The 17,791-nt window shown below is 36.0% G+C and overlaps 1 protein-coding gene across 1 annotated transcript; it reads left to right on the forward strand.

The window, feature by feature from the left end:
- The first annotated feature begins 1,793 nt into the window (after positions 1-1,793).
- On the forward strand, positions 1,794-8,292 carry LOC143560345 (26S proteasome regulatory subunit 6B homolog). The gene is made up of 6 exons (XM_077048666.1): positions 1,794-2,270; positions 3,074-3,304; positions 3,390-3,548; positions 3,669-3,821; positions 7,876-7,959; positions 8,038-8,292. Exons 1-6 carry the CDS (start codon positions 1,794-1,796, stop codon positions 8,170-8,172), a joined length of 1,239 nt encoding a protein of 412 aa, XP_076904781.1. The 3' UTR covers positions 8,173-8,292.
- Positions 8,293-17,791: the final 9,499 nt, after the last annotated feature.

Here is a 17,791-nt window from a genome sequence, read left to right on the forward strand (position 1 = left end):
CTGATTTCCACGGATGGTGCCAGAGTGGTTGATCTCCATGCTTACAGAGTTACAGTCAGGTGATGATGGTTTCAAAGAGGGTATCATGATGATCCATTGTTGCTTGTTGTCGGGTGATGTAGCTCTCCAATTCTTGACGGATATTCGTAGGATTGATGTCTTTGATACCAATTGAATGGCTAGAACTAAGGATTAAGAACTTAAAAAAATTTAATTAATCTGTATTCTTCAATGAAAAGAGACCAGCCCTTATAATGGGATTACAAACTAGAAAGTAAAAATACGTGGATGTCATGGTATCCCACAAATAACCTGTTATCCAATCACACGTTGCTGAAAATAAGTACACAATCAACTAAACATCTATAATATATATAAATGAAAACCCTAAAAATCTTACGTGTCGCGATGTGGTCGATCCCCCATTTTATGGAAGTCACCAGATTGCTTGATTTTTAAATAGAGGCCTCTCATTGTTTTAACCCAAATTCATGGGTATGGGTCTTACCAAAACCAGATAGCTCTTAAACGGGTTATAACATCTTATTAAATTAAAAATTAATCTTACCAATTATTTGATATGAAAATCCTATAAAATAGGAATATACTAAAATTTAATATCCAATTTAAAAAGAAAAAGACATTTTTTGTAATTAATAAACAATTTTATAGTAAAAAACATAAGCAGGTCATGTGTCACCAAATCCAGATAGATAAACAATTTTATAGTAAAAAACATAAGCGGCTAAAGGGTCACCAGATCTAGATAGCTTTTAAACGGGTTATAACATATCATTTATTTATGAAACTCTTTCATCATCAAACCCTAAGTATATTATTAACTTTCTTACAATAAAAAAAATTAAAATCCGAAAAATACATATTAAAAAACGAAAAATGTAAAACAACCATTCTCTCAAGCCATCAAATTGTTTTATTTGTAAATAAAGGCTTCTCACGCATTTGACCGGAATTCACGGGTAAAAGTCTCACCAAACTCAGATAGCTCTTAAACAGGTTATAACATCTCATTATATTAAAAATTAATCTAATCAAATATTTGATATGAAAATCCTATAAAATAGGGATATACAAAAATTAATATCCAATTTTATTTTAAAAAGATATTATTTATAACTAAGAAACAATTTATAATAAAGAAAATAAACGGGTAATGAGTATCACCAAACCCAGATAGCTTTTAAACCGGATTATAACATGTCATTTATTTGTGAAATCATTTTATCATCAAACCTCAAGTATATTAATTATTAATTTTCTTACAATAAATAAAATTAAAATCCACATATATATATATATAAATATTAAAAACGAATAATGTAAAACAACCCCGTGAGAGATAAAATCTAGTAAAATCATAAAACTCTATGTATGCATGCTTGACCGTGAGTTTATATTTAACCTAAGCCTTATCAAAAATTGCAAAAGAAACAAACAAAAAAACAATAGTTGAAGTGCAATAACACAAACCTCATATTTAGATAAAAGTTTTTTCTTTTTGTTGTGTTGTGTTGTGTTGTGTTATATCCGATTTTGATGGTAGCTATATAACACATTTAAAATAAACTTTTTTTTTAAGCTATAATTTTTTTAACAAGAAAAAAGTAAAAAAAAAAAAGTAATAAATAAAAATAAACATGCTATTTAAATAATAATCCGTAAAAGAAAAAGAATCCCATCTTCATTCACCTCTTGAAATAAAGAAGGCAGAGATAAATTGCTCTTCAAGAAACCCCCAATTCTTCCCTCAAATCTCAATCACCACCACAACAATGGCGGCAACCATGGTTCTTGACCCCAAACCCTCAGCACCCCCACCAGCCACCCACTCCACCGCCTCCGACACCATCCTCACCGACTCCGACGACGATCTCTACAGCCGCCTGAAAACCCTCGAACGTCAAATCGAGTTCATCGAGATCCAAGAAGAGTACGTGAAAGACGAGCAGAAGAACCTGAAGCGAGAGCTCTTGAGGTCCCAGGAGGAGGTGAAGCGGATCCAGTCGGTGCCGCTTGTGATTGGCCAGTTCATGGAGATGATTGACCAGAACAATGGTATTGTGGGCTCCACCACCGGCTCTAATTACTATGTCAGGATTTTGAGTACCATTAATAGGGAGCTGTTGAAGCCCTCCGCCTCCGTCGCCTTGCATAGGCACTCCAACGCCCTTGTCGATGTCTTGCCCCCCGAGGCCGATTCCAGTATTTCGCTCCTTAGTCAGTCCGAGAAACCCGATGTCACGTATAACGTGAGTGCTTATGTTTGGAATTTTTCTTATTTGTTATTGAATTTGGGCAAAAGAGAATTATTAGTTTAGGTTAAGACACGATTACCTGTGCTGCTAGACACGAACACGACACGATAACTAATCATGTCTGCCTTTCAACCATGAACACGAATTTGCTTAGAAATAGGTTACACGACACGATTTGTTTTGGTGCAAGATAAAACAAAAGTTAAGTTTATAAAGGTCTTAATCAATACATAATCTTTTAACATATTTGAAACTAAAATTCATAGAAAATCTGAAATCAAATCATAACATCCGCTAAGTAGGACGTATATGTTTTATTTTTATTTATAAAGTTAAAAACAGGTTATTAACAGGTGTTTAACCTGTTTAGACACGAATTTAAACACGTCGACCCGTTTAAGACACAAAACTTGTTAAACCAAACGTAAACTTGTTTTAACTCTGTGCCGCTTCGTGTTAACCGGTCCGTGTTAGAAATTGCCAGCCCTAAAAGTTATTAATTTATTTGAATCTAGGAATTTAGAAATGGTGTTTTTATCAGTTCATGTGATGCTAGGGCTGTATTTCCCTCCTCATATTGATATAATGTGTTTGTATCACTGTGTGGCTTTTGAATTAGCTTGCTAGTTAGGTGAGCAAGCTTCTTGTTTGTATCTTGTATGCAATATAGAGAATCATCTTCAAATTAGTAGTTTTTAATATGTAAGCTAGTAATTTACCAAGTGATGTAAATGACTATCACAATAGGCCTATGAATGAATTTAACAGCACTTTCTTGTTTTGGAATTATGGTATAGGATATTGGAGGGTGCGATATTCAAAAACAGGAAATACGTGAAGCTGTTGAGTTACCTTTAACTCATCATGAATTATACAAGCAAATAGGAATCGACCCACCACGTGGTGTTTTGCTCTATGGTCCACCTGGAACTGGGAAAACCATGCTTGCTAAAGCAGTGGCAAACCACACTACAGCTGCCTTTATTAGAGTCGTTGGCTCAGAATTTGTTCAGAAGTATCTTGGCGAGGTAATATTTGATTGTTAATTACATCATAATACGCTCAGTCAGCGACTCGGCTATAATATCTTTTATATTTGATGTTGTGATGTAGGGCCCGAGAATGGTTCGTGATGTGTTCCGTCTTGCAAAAGAAAATGCGCCTGCAATTATCTTTATTGATGAGGTGGATGCAATAGCAACCGCCCGGTTTGATGCGCAAACTGGTGCTGATAGAGAAGTGCAACGTATTCTCATGGAGCTTTTAAATCAGGTGATTTATGGTTAATATATAACTTTAGAATTGCTGGTTTTGTTATATGGTGTTAACATAAAAGTTGATGTGTTGTTATTTTGGCCTACAAAGTTATTGATATGATTTGGGTTTGTTCAGATGGATGGGTTTGACCAAACCGTGAATGTTAAGGTCATAATGGCAACTAACCGAGCTGATACTTTGGACCCCGCACTTCTTCGTCCTGGTAGACTTGACCGCAAGATTGAGTTTCCTTTGCCTGACAGGAGACAAAAGAGGCTTGTTTTTCAGGTGAGATGTTAGATTTATATTTTTATCCCTGGTTACAAGTGGTAAATTTGATCCATTTACGTGTGGATGGGTTGGGTTGGGCTATTGTGCAAGCAGGTGAAATATAGTTATAAAGTAAACATGCCAGATGGGCCTAGGGATGTAATCAGACCGAACCTGAGCTTGCCTAAGTCTGGCTCATTTAAGTTTAAGTTTAAGTTTAATTAAAGAGAGAGTTTGATGGAAAACTCGAGCTTTCCGGAAAAACATTGGAGATTATTAAGTGGCTGTAGGCCCACAATGGTATTTCCCTTACATATATTATTATTATAATTATTATTAGCTTTTATATAGCTGTTAAACTGTGATCTTATTATTAATATTGTTGGGTTCGTAGGCCTTGTTGGCCCGGTTTATTATATGAAGTCAAAAGAGGAGACGGGTGTGGGCGGTCGGGCCCAAGCCCGGCCCGGTTTAGATTTCTTGCATAATATTTTACTAACCCTAGTTCAGTCTCTATATAAACAACATTATGTACTTGTAATATTTGTCACTCAATAAAGATATACCTAGTTGCCACCCGTGGACGTAGGTCAGTTTAGACCGAACCACGTTAAATCCTCGTGTTCGCTTATTGCTTTCGTGTGTGTGTTCGGTTTCGTGTGTGCGTTTAATCCTAACAAGTGGTATCAGAGCTTAGGTTCGGATTACACGAAGAACACGGGAACCAACCTTCCGCCGCCGCCACCCTACTGCGCTAGGGTTCCGCCCGCGTCGTCGTCCGATTCTCACCGCCACAGCAGCCGGTTGTCGCGGTTGATTGCCGTCAAAGATTGGAGTGTTCGGGTTCCATACGAAAGAAGTAGAAGTCGTGCACGCTTTACCACCGTGTACCGCCGCTAACAAATAACGCCCTTGAAGTAGGTTTGTTGATCGGAATTTTTTGTTGGTGTAAAAATAAGGGGGCGGACCAAGAAAAGTTAGGTTGCTTTGACAAGTGCAAGACCAGATCCTTCCTTTTTTTTTTTGGGCCGTTACGTTGGGCAGTAGGCCAATCAAGATCAAATCAATTTCTTACTTTAAATTAATTTGGGCTTGTAAAGAAAAGGCAGTAAGCCCAAAAATTCCGTTAGCCCAGTTTGACAATTTTGTGTGGCCTTTAATCAGTTTCGGTTTAGCAAAGTACGAGCTAAGAACAGTTGAATCGATTCCTATTTTCATTGAAGAACAGTTTTAAGTCAGAAGAAGCGTTAAAGAAACGGAGAACCAGTGCCAACCGCGTTTGTCAGGTTTTATCGTTTCGGTTAAAGTTTCTGTTTTCTGATTTACAGTTCGTTATTCCGCTGCACGTTTAAAATAGGTTGATTTTTTAACAGAGTTCAGTAGAACAATCGTTAAGTTCAGGCTCGTGTTGCTGTGTCTGTCTCTGTTGTTTTTATCCAGTTTTTCGTTTTAGTCATTGTTATGGCAGAAGACGGAAAGGTTTCGATACAGAAGTTTGACGGACAGAAGTTCGGTTGGTGGAAGATGCAGATTGAGGCACTACTTTGTCAGAAAGACTTGGATGTAGTGCTTGAGGATGAAAAACCAGAAAAGCTGTCAGAAGCAGATTGGAAGAAGTTAGACAAGAAAGTTAGGGCTTGTATTACTCTGTCGTTGTCGGAAGATGTGGCGTTTAACATCATGAAAGAAACCACAGCACGTGGTATGATGGAGGCGCTATCCAACATGTATGAAAAGCCTTCGGCAGCGAATAAAGTCTATCTTATCCGAGAGCTAGTGACAACAAGAATGAAAGAGGGTGGGTCAGTTACAACTCATATCAATAATCTTAATTCGATCTTGTCCCGCTTAGTGTCAGTTGACATTAAGTTTGATGATGAAGTTCAAGGCCTCTTGTTATTATCCTCTTTGCCCGACAGTTGGTCGCAAACAGTGACTGCAGTTTGTAGTTCGTCTACAAATATTACTTTCGATGGGATTCGAGATCTGATTCTGGGAGAAGATTCAAGACGCAGAAGTTCAGGTGAATCATCAGGCAATATGCTAGTCACAGAAGGTAGAGGTAGGGGAAAACAGCGAGGCAGTGGGAGCAGGAAGAGGAGTCAGTCTAAGACTCGTAAGGATATTGAATGTTGGGGTTGTAAAGAGAAAGGACACTTCAGGAATCAGTGTCCGAATGGTAAGAAAGAGGTGAACGTTACAGAAGACGACACAGATGACGGGGTCAGTAGTGATGAGGCTTTGGTTTGTAGTGTTGAGAGTAGCGTTGATGCTTGGGTGATGGATTCTGGTGCATCGTTTCATGCCACTCACTGTAGTGAAACGATGAAGAATCTTAAATTTGGGGATTTTGGAAAGGTTCGACTAGCGAATGATGATATTTTAGAGGTTACGGGTATGGGAGACGTTAATTTGATAACTTCAGCCGGTACTTCTTGGACTTTGAAAGACGTGAGGGTTATTCCAAGTTTGAAGAAACGTTTGATATCAGTTAGGCAGTTGGATGACCAAGGGCACGATGTTAAGTTCGGGAATGGGCAGTGGAAGGTAGTCAAAGGGAATCTCGTGGTTGCTCGTGGCAAGAAAATGGGTTCATTGTATATGGTCGATATGTCACCGAAAGAAGTGGATCCAGTTTTGGTGAAAGACAAAATCCGGTTCACAGAATCTCGTGGGCAGAAGAAGGTTCATTTTGCAAGTAACAAACCCAGAGCCAAAGTGAAGATTCAGGATGAACAAGCTAGGAAGGTTAAATCAGTTGGGGGACATCGTGACAGTGGGAGCACAGGTCGTGTTTCAGTTACAGTTCCAGGTCGACAGTGGATTAAGAAAACCAGTATTCCGGCTGTAAAAGTCTCTCCAATGAATTACTTGCTGAATATGGAGAGTGTTTGTTCTCAGGTTATCTCAGGATCCGGTAGTTCGTTACAGTGGGAGCCGGTAGGGACAGAGAACGGGTCAGGGGCAGTTTCAGCCATGACTGACGTGTTGGAGCTCCGGGGAGCTTCAACGGGCCTTCAGGTTAATTGATGAGAAGGCGGTGGCAACTAGAAGAAGTTTAATGTTTAAATTACAGAAGTACAATCAGGAGTGCAGACGAGAGTACTCAAGGCCTCCGAGTGGGAGATTGTTGGGTTCGTAGGCCTTGTTGGCCCGGTTTATTATATGAAGTCAAAAGAGGAGACGGGTGTGGGCGGTCGGGCCCAAGCCCGGCCCGGTTTAGATTTCTTGCATAATATTTTACTAACCCTAGTTCAGTCTCTATATAAACAACATTATGTACTTGTAATATTTGTCACTCAATAAAGATATACCTAGTTGCCACCCGTGGACGTAGGTCAGTTTAGACCGAACCACGTTAAATCCTCGTGTTCGTTTATTGCTTTCGTGTGTGTGTTCGGTTTCGTGTGTGCGTTTAATCCTAACAAATATTATTATAATTAGTAGTAGTTTTTATATAACTGTTAAACTTTGATTTCCTTTATTTTGCTTCATTCACATGTACTTAGAGCCGAGGGTCTCTCTGGAAGCCACCTCTCTATTCCTTTGGATAGAGGTACGGTGTGCCTACATCCCACCCTCCCCAGACCCTACTTATAGCTTTGCTGTCGGTGGGATTTTACTGGGCATGATTGATTGATTGATTGATTTACTGGGATAGTCTCTGCGGGCTGCTTTGGTCCTTAAGGGTATTTTAGTCATGTGAGAAAAACTTATGGCCGTCGATTCCATTTCCAAAGGTCATTCGTGTTAAAACTTTAGAAATATTGGGAAGCATACATTTTATTTTTCAAACTAATGGATCAAACTTGCAATATGGACAAACCACTGGGACCATGCATTTAATTAACTCTAGTTACCAATTTGTATATAATAACATCATATATATCATATGAAGCTCTGGCTGGAGCTCGTTTTTTGAATGAACTCTAATTTAGGCTTGAGATTGGGCTCGAACTTGTTTAAACGCGGTTTTACTTGAGCTTTTAACAAGCTAGTCATTTACACCCTTGAATGGGTCAAAGGTAGTCCAAAATGTATTTTAATGCTTAAGATGGTAACTGTTGTGTAGGTTTGTACTGCTAAAATGAACTTGAGTGATGAAGTTGACTTGGAAGATTATGTTTCTCGACCCGACAAGATCAGTGCTGCTGAGGTAACTTTTTGTTACTAGAATGTTTACTTTGCAGGTGCCTTTTCTGTGCTTTCTTATATATATGTTTGTTGCCTACAGATATCAGCAATTTGTCAAGAAGCGGGTATGCATGCGGTGCGCAAGAACAGGTATGTTATTCTTCCCAAGGACTTTGAGAAGGGATACAGGACCAATGTCAAGAAACCCGACACTGACTTCGACTTTTACAAGTAATCAACTCCATCTATACTCGTTTCATAAATTGTGTTATGTTTGAGACCTTTGTAATCCTTGCATTAGAGATTTGGTGTTTGAATATGTTGGATCATGTGTTATCTATTTGATTTTATCTAGTTATGGTGTGGGTGTCTATTTATGCAATTATTTATCTTTTGTTTAGGATTAGTTTGTTTTACTTTCCTTCTTAGGTGTGCTCTCAAACACGTCTTTTAGATCTAGGCCTAAGGTAGCGTTTGGTATATAGTAATGATAGGGGGAATGGAATGATACATTACGTGAGAATGAAAAAAAATGGTGTTTGGTTGCTTAATGGAATGAAATCATCCATTACATATGGAATCCATTCCATTAAAACTATTCCTTCCCATCTTTTTTTTTCATTCCATTCCTCTCTCACCCTACATTCTCAAAACCAACACCACCTAACAACCATAGTTGTCAATAGCAAAGAGCGGTAAATAGCGGACGCTATTTGATGTTTAGCAATAAGGCATTAGAAAAAAAAATATAAAAAAGTAGCAATAAATAACACTTATAATCAGTAAATAGCAACAAAGAAGCAATTATAATCAATAAATCCTATCAAATTAGCAATTATAATAAGCCCTGATTGCGGTGCGCACATATGATGTATATATGTGTGAACCCTCGGGTGGGCAAAAGTGAAATTGCACTAATTTTGACGTTATTTTACTAATCTCGTGAAAATAACGTTAAAAGTGACGGACGGTTAATCAGGCATCATGTAGTGGCGTTGATAGCCGAAAGACAAGGGTACATGCACCGATCAGCCGGTGTCCCGATGATTGAGTGCTATGTGCCTTATGTCCAAGGCTTGATGCAAAACTACTATCGAGCCGGGGATCTCACCGGAAGCAGCCTCTCTATCCTTATGGGGTAGAGGTAAGGCTGTTTACATCTTACCCTCCTCAGACCCTACCATAGCTTTGCTATTGGTGGGATATACTGAGTACGATGATGATGATGATGATGATGATGATGAAATTAGCAATTATAATCAATAAATTCTAACAAAATAGCAATTATAATCTTATTTTTGTATAAAAATTTATATCAAATACTGAAGAAAAAAGAAAATTAATATAAAACAGCGATTACTTAATTATCTAATAAAATCCCTTGTTTTTCTCTAATCTGGCAATTAAGATTTAATTAAAAAGAAAATACCCCAATTAGTGGAAGCAGTTAAAATTAATTAATAAATACCCGAACTAGCTTCTCATAAACAACACAGCCACTTCCTGATAATATGCAGTCTGCTGCAAACTCTATTTTGGAAAAACTGAAATCTGAATTCGGATTTTGGAACCATGCTACTTTCTTCATGCCAATCTAATAACCAAATGTCAGGTTCTACTAATTCTCTTCTTAAAAACCCTACAAAACTCAAAATAAAAAAAAAATAACCGCTATTTTAGCGCTATTAGGTCGCTAAATGGGATTTAGCGGGAAATAATCTATACGCTATTTGCTATAGCGAGCGCTAACAACGCTATTGACAACTATGCTAACAACCCCCACCACCACCACCACCTACTCCGTCGCCGCCACTTTACCACTAGCGTTACCACCGGCACCGTCGTTGCCAACAGCGTAACCACCGCAACCATTGTCACTGTCGTTGCCTGACCATCACCACCACCACTGTCGTTTCCTGACCACCACCATCGTACCTTTGCCATCACTACCAGGGCAACATGGCCACCACTGCTTGACCACCACCACCCCCTGTCGCCTAGGGATGAGCTCGGTATTGTACCGGTACAGAAAATACCGGTATCGAAAATCGCCAAATTTTGGTACCGGTACCGAAATATTCGGTTCGGTACGGTACCGGTATTGGAGGTAAAAATTCAGGAAATACCGGTACCGTACCGATCCCGAAACTTAAAACTTTGGTACCGATTCGGTACCAGTATGGTACCGGAACTAAGTACCAAATGCTCATCCCTACTGTCGCCTGACTGCCACCACCACCACCACCATCGCCACCGCCAACACCGTTTTCGTTGTCGGAGCTACCACCGTCGCCATTGTAGTTTTTATTATCATTTGATATTATTATTATTATTATTATTATTATTATTATTATTGTAAAAAGTATTTTGAGATAGTAGTGTGTTTATTATTTCTATTTCATTCCTACAATTGTTTTTTTGGATATCAAACAACATAAATTAATAATTCATTTCATTCTTATAGGTTAATCAAACAAGACAAAGGAATGGTAATAATTCATTCCATTTCCTTGTTCATTCCATTTATTCTCTCATTTCATTCCTCTTTTATTCCATTACGTCCAACCAAACATACCCTAAAAGATGTGTTTTAATAAGCTCTAAGAATGGGATTTGGGCAGAGGCTATTTGTCCAAAGTTCAGGTACTTAAATGGTATAAAACTATTATAAATATAAAAATATATTGTGTAAATATATTGCGCATCACATGGGTTTCCTCGCTCTTTTGAAGCCAAAGTTTAGGTGAAAGACCAATACAAACTAGAACAAGTGAACTTCATTTTGATAAACCGTATGGAAAATCTTAAATTGGGCTAAACTTGTCAACAAATCTATCCAACAATAAATGATCTTCTCTAGCATGTCAATAAGCGGTTAGATGTATGTATGTTAGGTTATTTGTGGGTACCCATTTAGGTTGAATTGTAACAAACAATATTGTGAGTTTGTGTCTGGATTCGGTTTGAGATCGTGTTTTATCCTGTTCAGCTTGGATCTAGGAGTTTTCAATCCGATTTTAATTTTAAGCTGGCGGTTCAATTCAGTTTTAAACCGGCTTCTCCCAAATAGATTTTAAGGTCCGATCCATTTCAGTTTAGGAACCGGTTTTGGATCCCAAGTCGGTTTTGAAATTTGAAGTGCACCTCTAGGCTCTAGCTATATGTGACGTGGGCTTTTAGGTAAATGGACTTAAGTGTGATTTTAGGTAAATGGGCTTGAGTGTGACGTGGGGATTTTCATTCTTTTTGGCCTTGGGTAGTGTGTAATGTGTTCAATAGATTTGATGACTTAATTTACTATGTTTCTTTATTTATCTTTTAGTAAGTAAAAAATTATAAAATTAAAAGTTTAAATAATATTTTTGGTCTTCAATGGTTACAAAATTTTAACGGGTGCCATATTGGTGTCAAAAAGCCTTGGTGCTGCTCGAATCTCAAATATATAGAACAGTTTATAATGTCGGTCGACACCCGTCCCTCTTCTCCTTCGTCTTGACTTTCAACCATGTGACTAAATCGGAAATCACTTTTACTGTTATTAACTGCTCGAAAATAATTCATAAGCAACTATGAACTAGATCCAAAAGGTCCAATTTGAATTTTCTAGATAAGTCTGCATGGTCAAAGTCAAAGACAATATACTTATCAAGGAGAACTGGACAAGAAAGAAAAAGTAGATTTGTATTTCATGACAACTGTGTTGGGTGCTTTTCTCATTTTGTTGGTGTCCTTTTTTTTTCTCTATTTGTATGAAATGGCTTGCATCTCATGAAAACTGTATTGGGTACTTTCTTTTCTCATTTTGTTGGTGTCTAATTTGTTTCCTTTATTTCTATGAAATAACAACACGTCTATATCTTATCTCAAACCATGAAATATATATTTCAATGATATGATTTGTTGGTTTTAATTTGCTCTATTGGTCTTTTCGTTTCTAATAATTATTCTTTACTAATAGTAATAATTATTCTTTATTGCAATTAGACCATTATATGTAAAGAATAATAATGGACTATTTGTAATTAACCATTATTAGTACATGTGTTGGATCCAGTCACATGATGCTTTGAGCTACAAAATTTGCCCTGATTAGAGTGTGCTTACTACGTATAAAGATGCATAATCATGATGTGTCTTCATGTTAGGGTGAGTATTAAGACTGCCTGAGAACAGAGAAGAAACAAAACTGCAATACTGATCTGTTGTTGACTTGGTGGAAGACTTGTGGCGGTAGGTGCAAAACTAACAGAAAACCACACAAACACAAAACAATACAACAAATAGAAAATAGTGGGACAAACGATAATTACGTGATTTGGTCTAAACTAACCTACGTCTACGACTGCAACTAGTGAAACATTATTATTACTTTCGAGATTATAAGAATTACAATCACATAGGGAGTGTGTAGTTAGACTAAACGGCTAGAGTTTCTCTAATATTAAAACTCTATGCCAAAGAAACGTCCAAAAATAAGTTTGTTTGAAAATTTGACAAGTTGTCAAATTCCATTCTTTTGATGGAAAATGCGAATAGGATTAGGGTTAGGGTTGGCTGCCCTATTTTTCCCATCAGTCGTTACATACTTAGCGTTTCGCTATCATAATTTTATAATTTATACGAAAACATTTATCCCAGTAACTTGTAAAAATGTTTTATTCTTGTAAAGGATATCTAGATGACTAGATAGTGCCTTTAAAATATGGTGGGGAAATAATTAATCAAGACAAAGAAACGCTAGTAGTGGATTATTGTTGAATTAGGTATATGTTATGTTTCTAGACTTATTATTCCAAAGCCAAAGGGCTAATTGCCATCTTTAACCACTTCTTGCCCACCACCTCCGGTTCTCTAAGATAGCATCTTTAGTTGATTATATTATCATCCCGCTCAATATAACCAAAACGAATAAACCAAAAATTAATTTATATATTAAATAAACAATATAAACTATTACTAACCACTCATTACATTAAATATGCATACAAATACCTAGAAAATTCTTTACGTTTGGAAAATAATTTATTTAGTCTTGAGGTGACTCTAATAGAAAAAGAAAAAGAAAAAGAAATCGTAGTTAAATGTGAGGCTAAGCCGTAGGTATAAACATTGACAATCAAGTCAATTACAAAAGGAACCGGTTATTACATTGGATTTCATATAACATGCAAGAATCAGGGTGCCTCCTCACAAAGGGGTCGTAGTGACCACTGGCACCCTCACAAAGGGGTCGTAGTGACCACTGACCTGGCCCGGATTGTTTACCAGCAACGCAGGTCTTTGCAAAGTCAACGAAATGTATTCACGTACACTAAACTACACTAAAATAATATAATTCCATATTATTTTCATCATTTCAATATATTGAATACTCTAATAAATAGCACAAGATTTTCACTGTCACCTCCAAATTTGTAATTGATGTACCAAATCTAACTCTGATAAAGTGCCTTTCACATAAAAATGATTCTCAAAATATATTATTGTTATCGAGATTCACAAAATACGTGTAAAATAAGGGATCTTAACGAATTAATAACATTTGACATTCTTTGACTTTGAAGTAAAGCATACATATATACATAATGGATTATTTAGAATTTAATTTGTGAAATGAATATTGGATTGGATGGATACTAGATGATCTGACTTATTCGCTTATCAAATTAAAACTAATTAAATATTAAATATCAAGAAATGATTAGACCGAGTGTTATGGCATCAAAGGGGACGCCACCCATGTTAACCTTTAACCAAAACACCCCTGGCACTACCCTCTTTCTCTCACCAAACCATGAACGTCCAGCAATCACCGCCAAAGGTCCATCTTGCCTACAACCCAATTAATTTTGCCCATGTGAGGATGAGGGCCGCCAATGCCCTCATCTTAACACGGAGTCTTAGATTTGAGCTAATATTTCAGAAATTATCATTCAACATTCAACAAGTCAAAATGAACATCATTTTCATAATTGCTAAACTTGACACAACCCCTAAAAGTATTGTTGATTTGTAGTTTAATTATAGCGGTTGCTTCACTAATGAGAAATAAACTATTCTAAGCAAATTCTAAGAATTTGTTTAGTGCTTTTTTGGGCATACATGAGACTGTTTGATTTTTGGTGCACTCTTGCTATGCTAATTATTTTTGGTTTAACATGATGTTGATATGTTCGCATGATAAATATGAATACACTCATCAATGCCGATATTGGTATTAGCATAATTGTCTCGTGATGACAGTTAAACTTAGCATAAATTTTACATAGCTTTTTTTTTAATCTTACAAATACTATATTCTCAAAAATGTAAGTGTTACTCGTACTTACATTTTTGAAAGTGTCTATTCATTAGTATCCATAGTTCACAGATGTAAAACATTTGTCTATTGACATTTTGTTTAGTAGGTAAAAGGGACCTAATTAAGTTGTAATGAAATTATATATTCTTGAACTTAACATAGAAATTTGCCAAAAGTGGAGTGGGTAGATAATTCTAAAGTTGAAGGATTTAAAGTAATTATAATAAGTTGGTTAAATGTCATGGGAATAGAGTGTTGGAAGATAGTATTCAATTATTCATGCATGTTCGTTCTCAACCCAATTCTGATGGTAGTTCAAGGGTTGCACTCGGAGGGACCATTCATGCAAATGGTTGGTGACTTGGTGGTCATGCATTTCTATTCTATACCATTATCAAGCCCGGCTCTACGATTTTAGATGCCTAAATCGAAATGAGTTTTTGTAATCCTTTCATTAAAAAAATCATTTATTTTACAAGTCTTGAACACATGACCTACAACTCAGCATCAACCAAATTTACCACCAAACCATACATAACTTTGAATTTACTTTGCCCACACACACACACACACACACACACATATATATATAATATTTTTTTTATTTTTTATTTAAAGACCAAAATTAGGTGTCAGCCTAAAATCCATGCTTGGTTTCGTTGGCCCATGGGCCGACCCTGACCATAATATTATTTTGACCATAATATTATTGTTAAGATCAATCATCCTTAAATTTAGATATTCAGTAAAATAATAGTTATAAAAAATACATTAGGTCATAGTATCTAAGGTCTTCATAACTTTTGGGTTTAATTATGTAATAAAATACCTAAAATTATATCCAACATGGCGAATATTTTTATCAATGAAAGGGCTTTTGGCCTGGTGAAATCGAATATCAATGCATGTACATAGTGATGTTTCATCGTAAGTGGTTGAGGGTTCAAGTCTCCTAATGGATAAATGTGTAAATTTAGGTGTAGGATTAATGAGAGTGCAAGTTAGCCATTCTAAAAAAAATAGATTTATATTATATGTAATATATATTGACATATTAAAGATATATATGGTCTCAGTATTTGTCCAATATCAATTTGTCTGTCAAAATTTAAATATCAAATATCCTCATTTTAAGATTACAACATCCATGCAACTTTGCTTACTCTCCCTAAAAAAAGAGTTGTTGGATCTACGCCTTCTTTAAATTTTGACAATTTATAAATTACGGGTTACGAGTTACATGCTTGGAGCCACGAGTCACTTCTTACGTGTTTAGAGTTTAGTGTATGGAAGTTTCACGATAATGAAAAGTATAAAGGGTATGACGATGATATAATAAGTTTCATCTAATACAATAGTACATGTGGAGGTAATACAATAGTACATGTGGAGGTAAGGTCCCAAATACCCGGTACGACCTTTTACTTATTGTATTTTATATTATATTTGATATATTATTATTGTTTACTAACAAATGCCCAATGGGCTGGGGGGTTGTGGAGGTAACTCCTAACCGGGCCTGGCCCAATACGGTTAGGGTTTCATGATGGTTGCCATGGAGTTCCTATATAAGGGGTCTTCATCTTCATTGGAGAGATCCCTTCTTGGACACTTGGCCTCCACATATATTTTTATGTCTGTAAACAAAAGGAAACTCTTAGCAGTCACATCCACTCTCCCCAAATTTCCATGGCAGATCTCGAGCAATCGGAGAGGAAGACGAAGTCGTGGCTCGTTCATCTTGAAGACCGGGGAACATCGTCTTGGATCAGGTCAGATTCATTTCATGTTTCTTCTGTACATATGATTAAAGTGTTTTAATTGTTTATACAATTATATGTCTCTTTTAAATATCGATTAGATTAAAAAGTAAGATTTAAAGTCTAAGCAGTAAATGCTAAATGCATTTCTATACATTTTGTTGTTTATATGTAAAGTTGAAAACATTTTTATATATACCGTTTTCCAATCTAGTGTTTATAAGAATTAAAAATGGAAGTTTAAAAGTGAATAATTGAATTGAAAGTTATAGAACCCTTATATTCAAAATAATTGGTACGAGGTTTCGTGTTTATTCTCTTTGCACTCCACTCATTTTCGAACAACCAAAAAGAAATTATCTTTATCCTGTTACCTCGAAATTTATGGAGGGCAATTTTGTTATATTATTATAACAGCCAATAAGGTTATTGCTCATGATCAAAAGGTCATGAGTTCAAGCTATGAAAAACATCCTCTTAGACAAAGTGTAGTAAGAATATATATATTAGATCGCAATGCAATCCAACCCCTCCTCAGACACTGCACAAATACGGAGCTAAAGCAAGCATCGAGGATACCTTCTTTTTGTTATAACAAATTCTAAAATTTACCTGAATTTGCCAAACTCAAACTAGTTGGATCCAAGCGAGTTTACAAAGAGAGATTTTGATTTATAAAGTTCAAATACTTTCACATTTTTTTTTTCATAAAATTTTTATTTGATACACAATATCAAAAAAAATGTTTATGTAAAAAATTTCTTTTTGTAGAAACCAATCAAATTCCACAGTGCGATGCGGTGAGAATTCAGTTTCGGTTGGTATCGATTCCATTTGTTATGCTACCAGTACAGAGTAGGTACCGGCACTCAGGATAGCAACCAAAAGGAAAAAAACCAAAGAACTATAGTTTTGATATATCTAAAAGGATTTCGGCATGTGTTTTACATCGATCGAAAACTATAAAAAAACGAAAAAAGTCGTGATATGCCTAAAAGAATACGACACATGTTGACATCGAACAAAACCCATTAAAATGAATACCGTCGAGAAAATTTTATGGCTAAACATCGAGAAACGAAAAAATCGTGATATGCCCAATAAGACATGACACATTTCGGTTTGTCACAAAATTTATTGCATAACATTGAGAAAAACATTAAAGACACCTGCTGTCGAACCCCAACTTAAGGCGGAAATGCCGGGTCGTGAGCTGATTGTTCACAGCTCGAAGATACTATCATAAATAAAATGTGACAATATCTATTAAGTTAATTATTTTTCAAATACAGTGCACAAATTTTCAAAATATAAACCAACAATATAATACATGTAATCCAATCAAGATTTGAATAATATTTGTCTCCATTAAAATCCTAAGGATTTTCTAAGTGTCCATACTTCAACTTCAATTTAATGGCAACTTGTATATTTGTAGAAAACAGAGTTTGTCAACAACACATGTTGAGTGAGTTTATCACCAGTTTTTGTGCAAAGCTATAATAATAATAATAATAATAATAATAATAATAATAATAATAATAATAATATGAAATACACATATGTCCCCAAAAAGTTTTAGAAAACTTATTAAAATAGGGAATGACAAAACTCAACTTAGATGGAAGGCAAGTGATTAATAAATATGATAAACGAACTACGATTTAAACGAGTCGTCCACTAACGCGTCGAACGAGATAAACAATCAGAACCTGAAACTTTGAGATAAGATAATATAAGTAAAAACAAACTCAATGCTGCTGGAATCGATCTAAACGGACGTCTAGGACTTC

This window comes from Bidens hawaiensis, unplaced genomic scaffold (assembly GCF_021521415.1).
Source record: "Bidens hawaiensis isolate Kalapana, Puna unplaced genomic scaffold, B.hawaiensis_p1.1 tig00001143_1, whole genome shotgun sequence".
NCBI classification, from domain to species: domain Eukaryota; kingdom Viridiplantae; phylum Streptophyta; class Magnoliopsida; order Asterales; family Asteraceae; genus Bidens; species Bidens hawaiensis.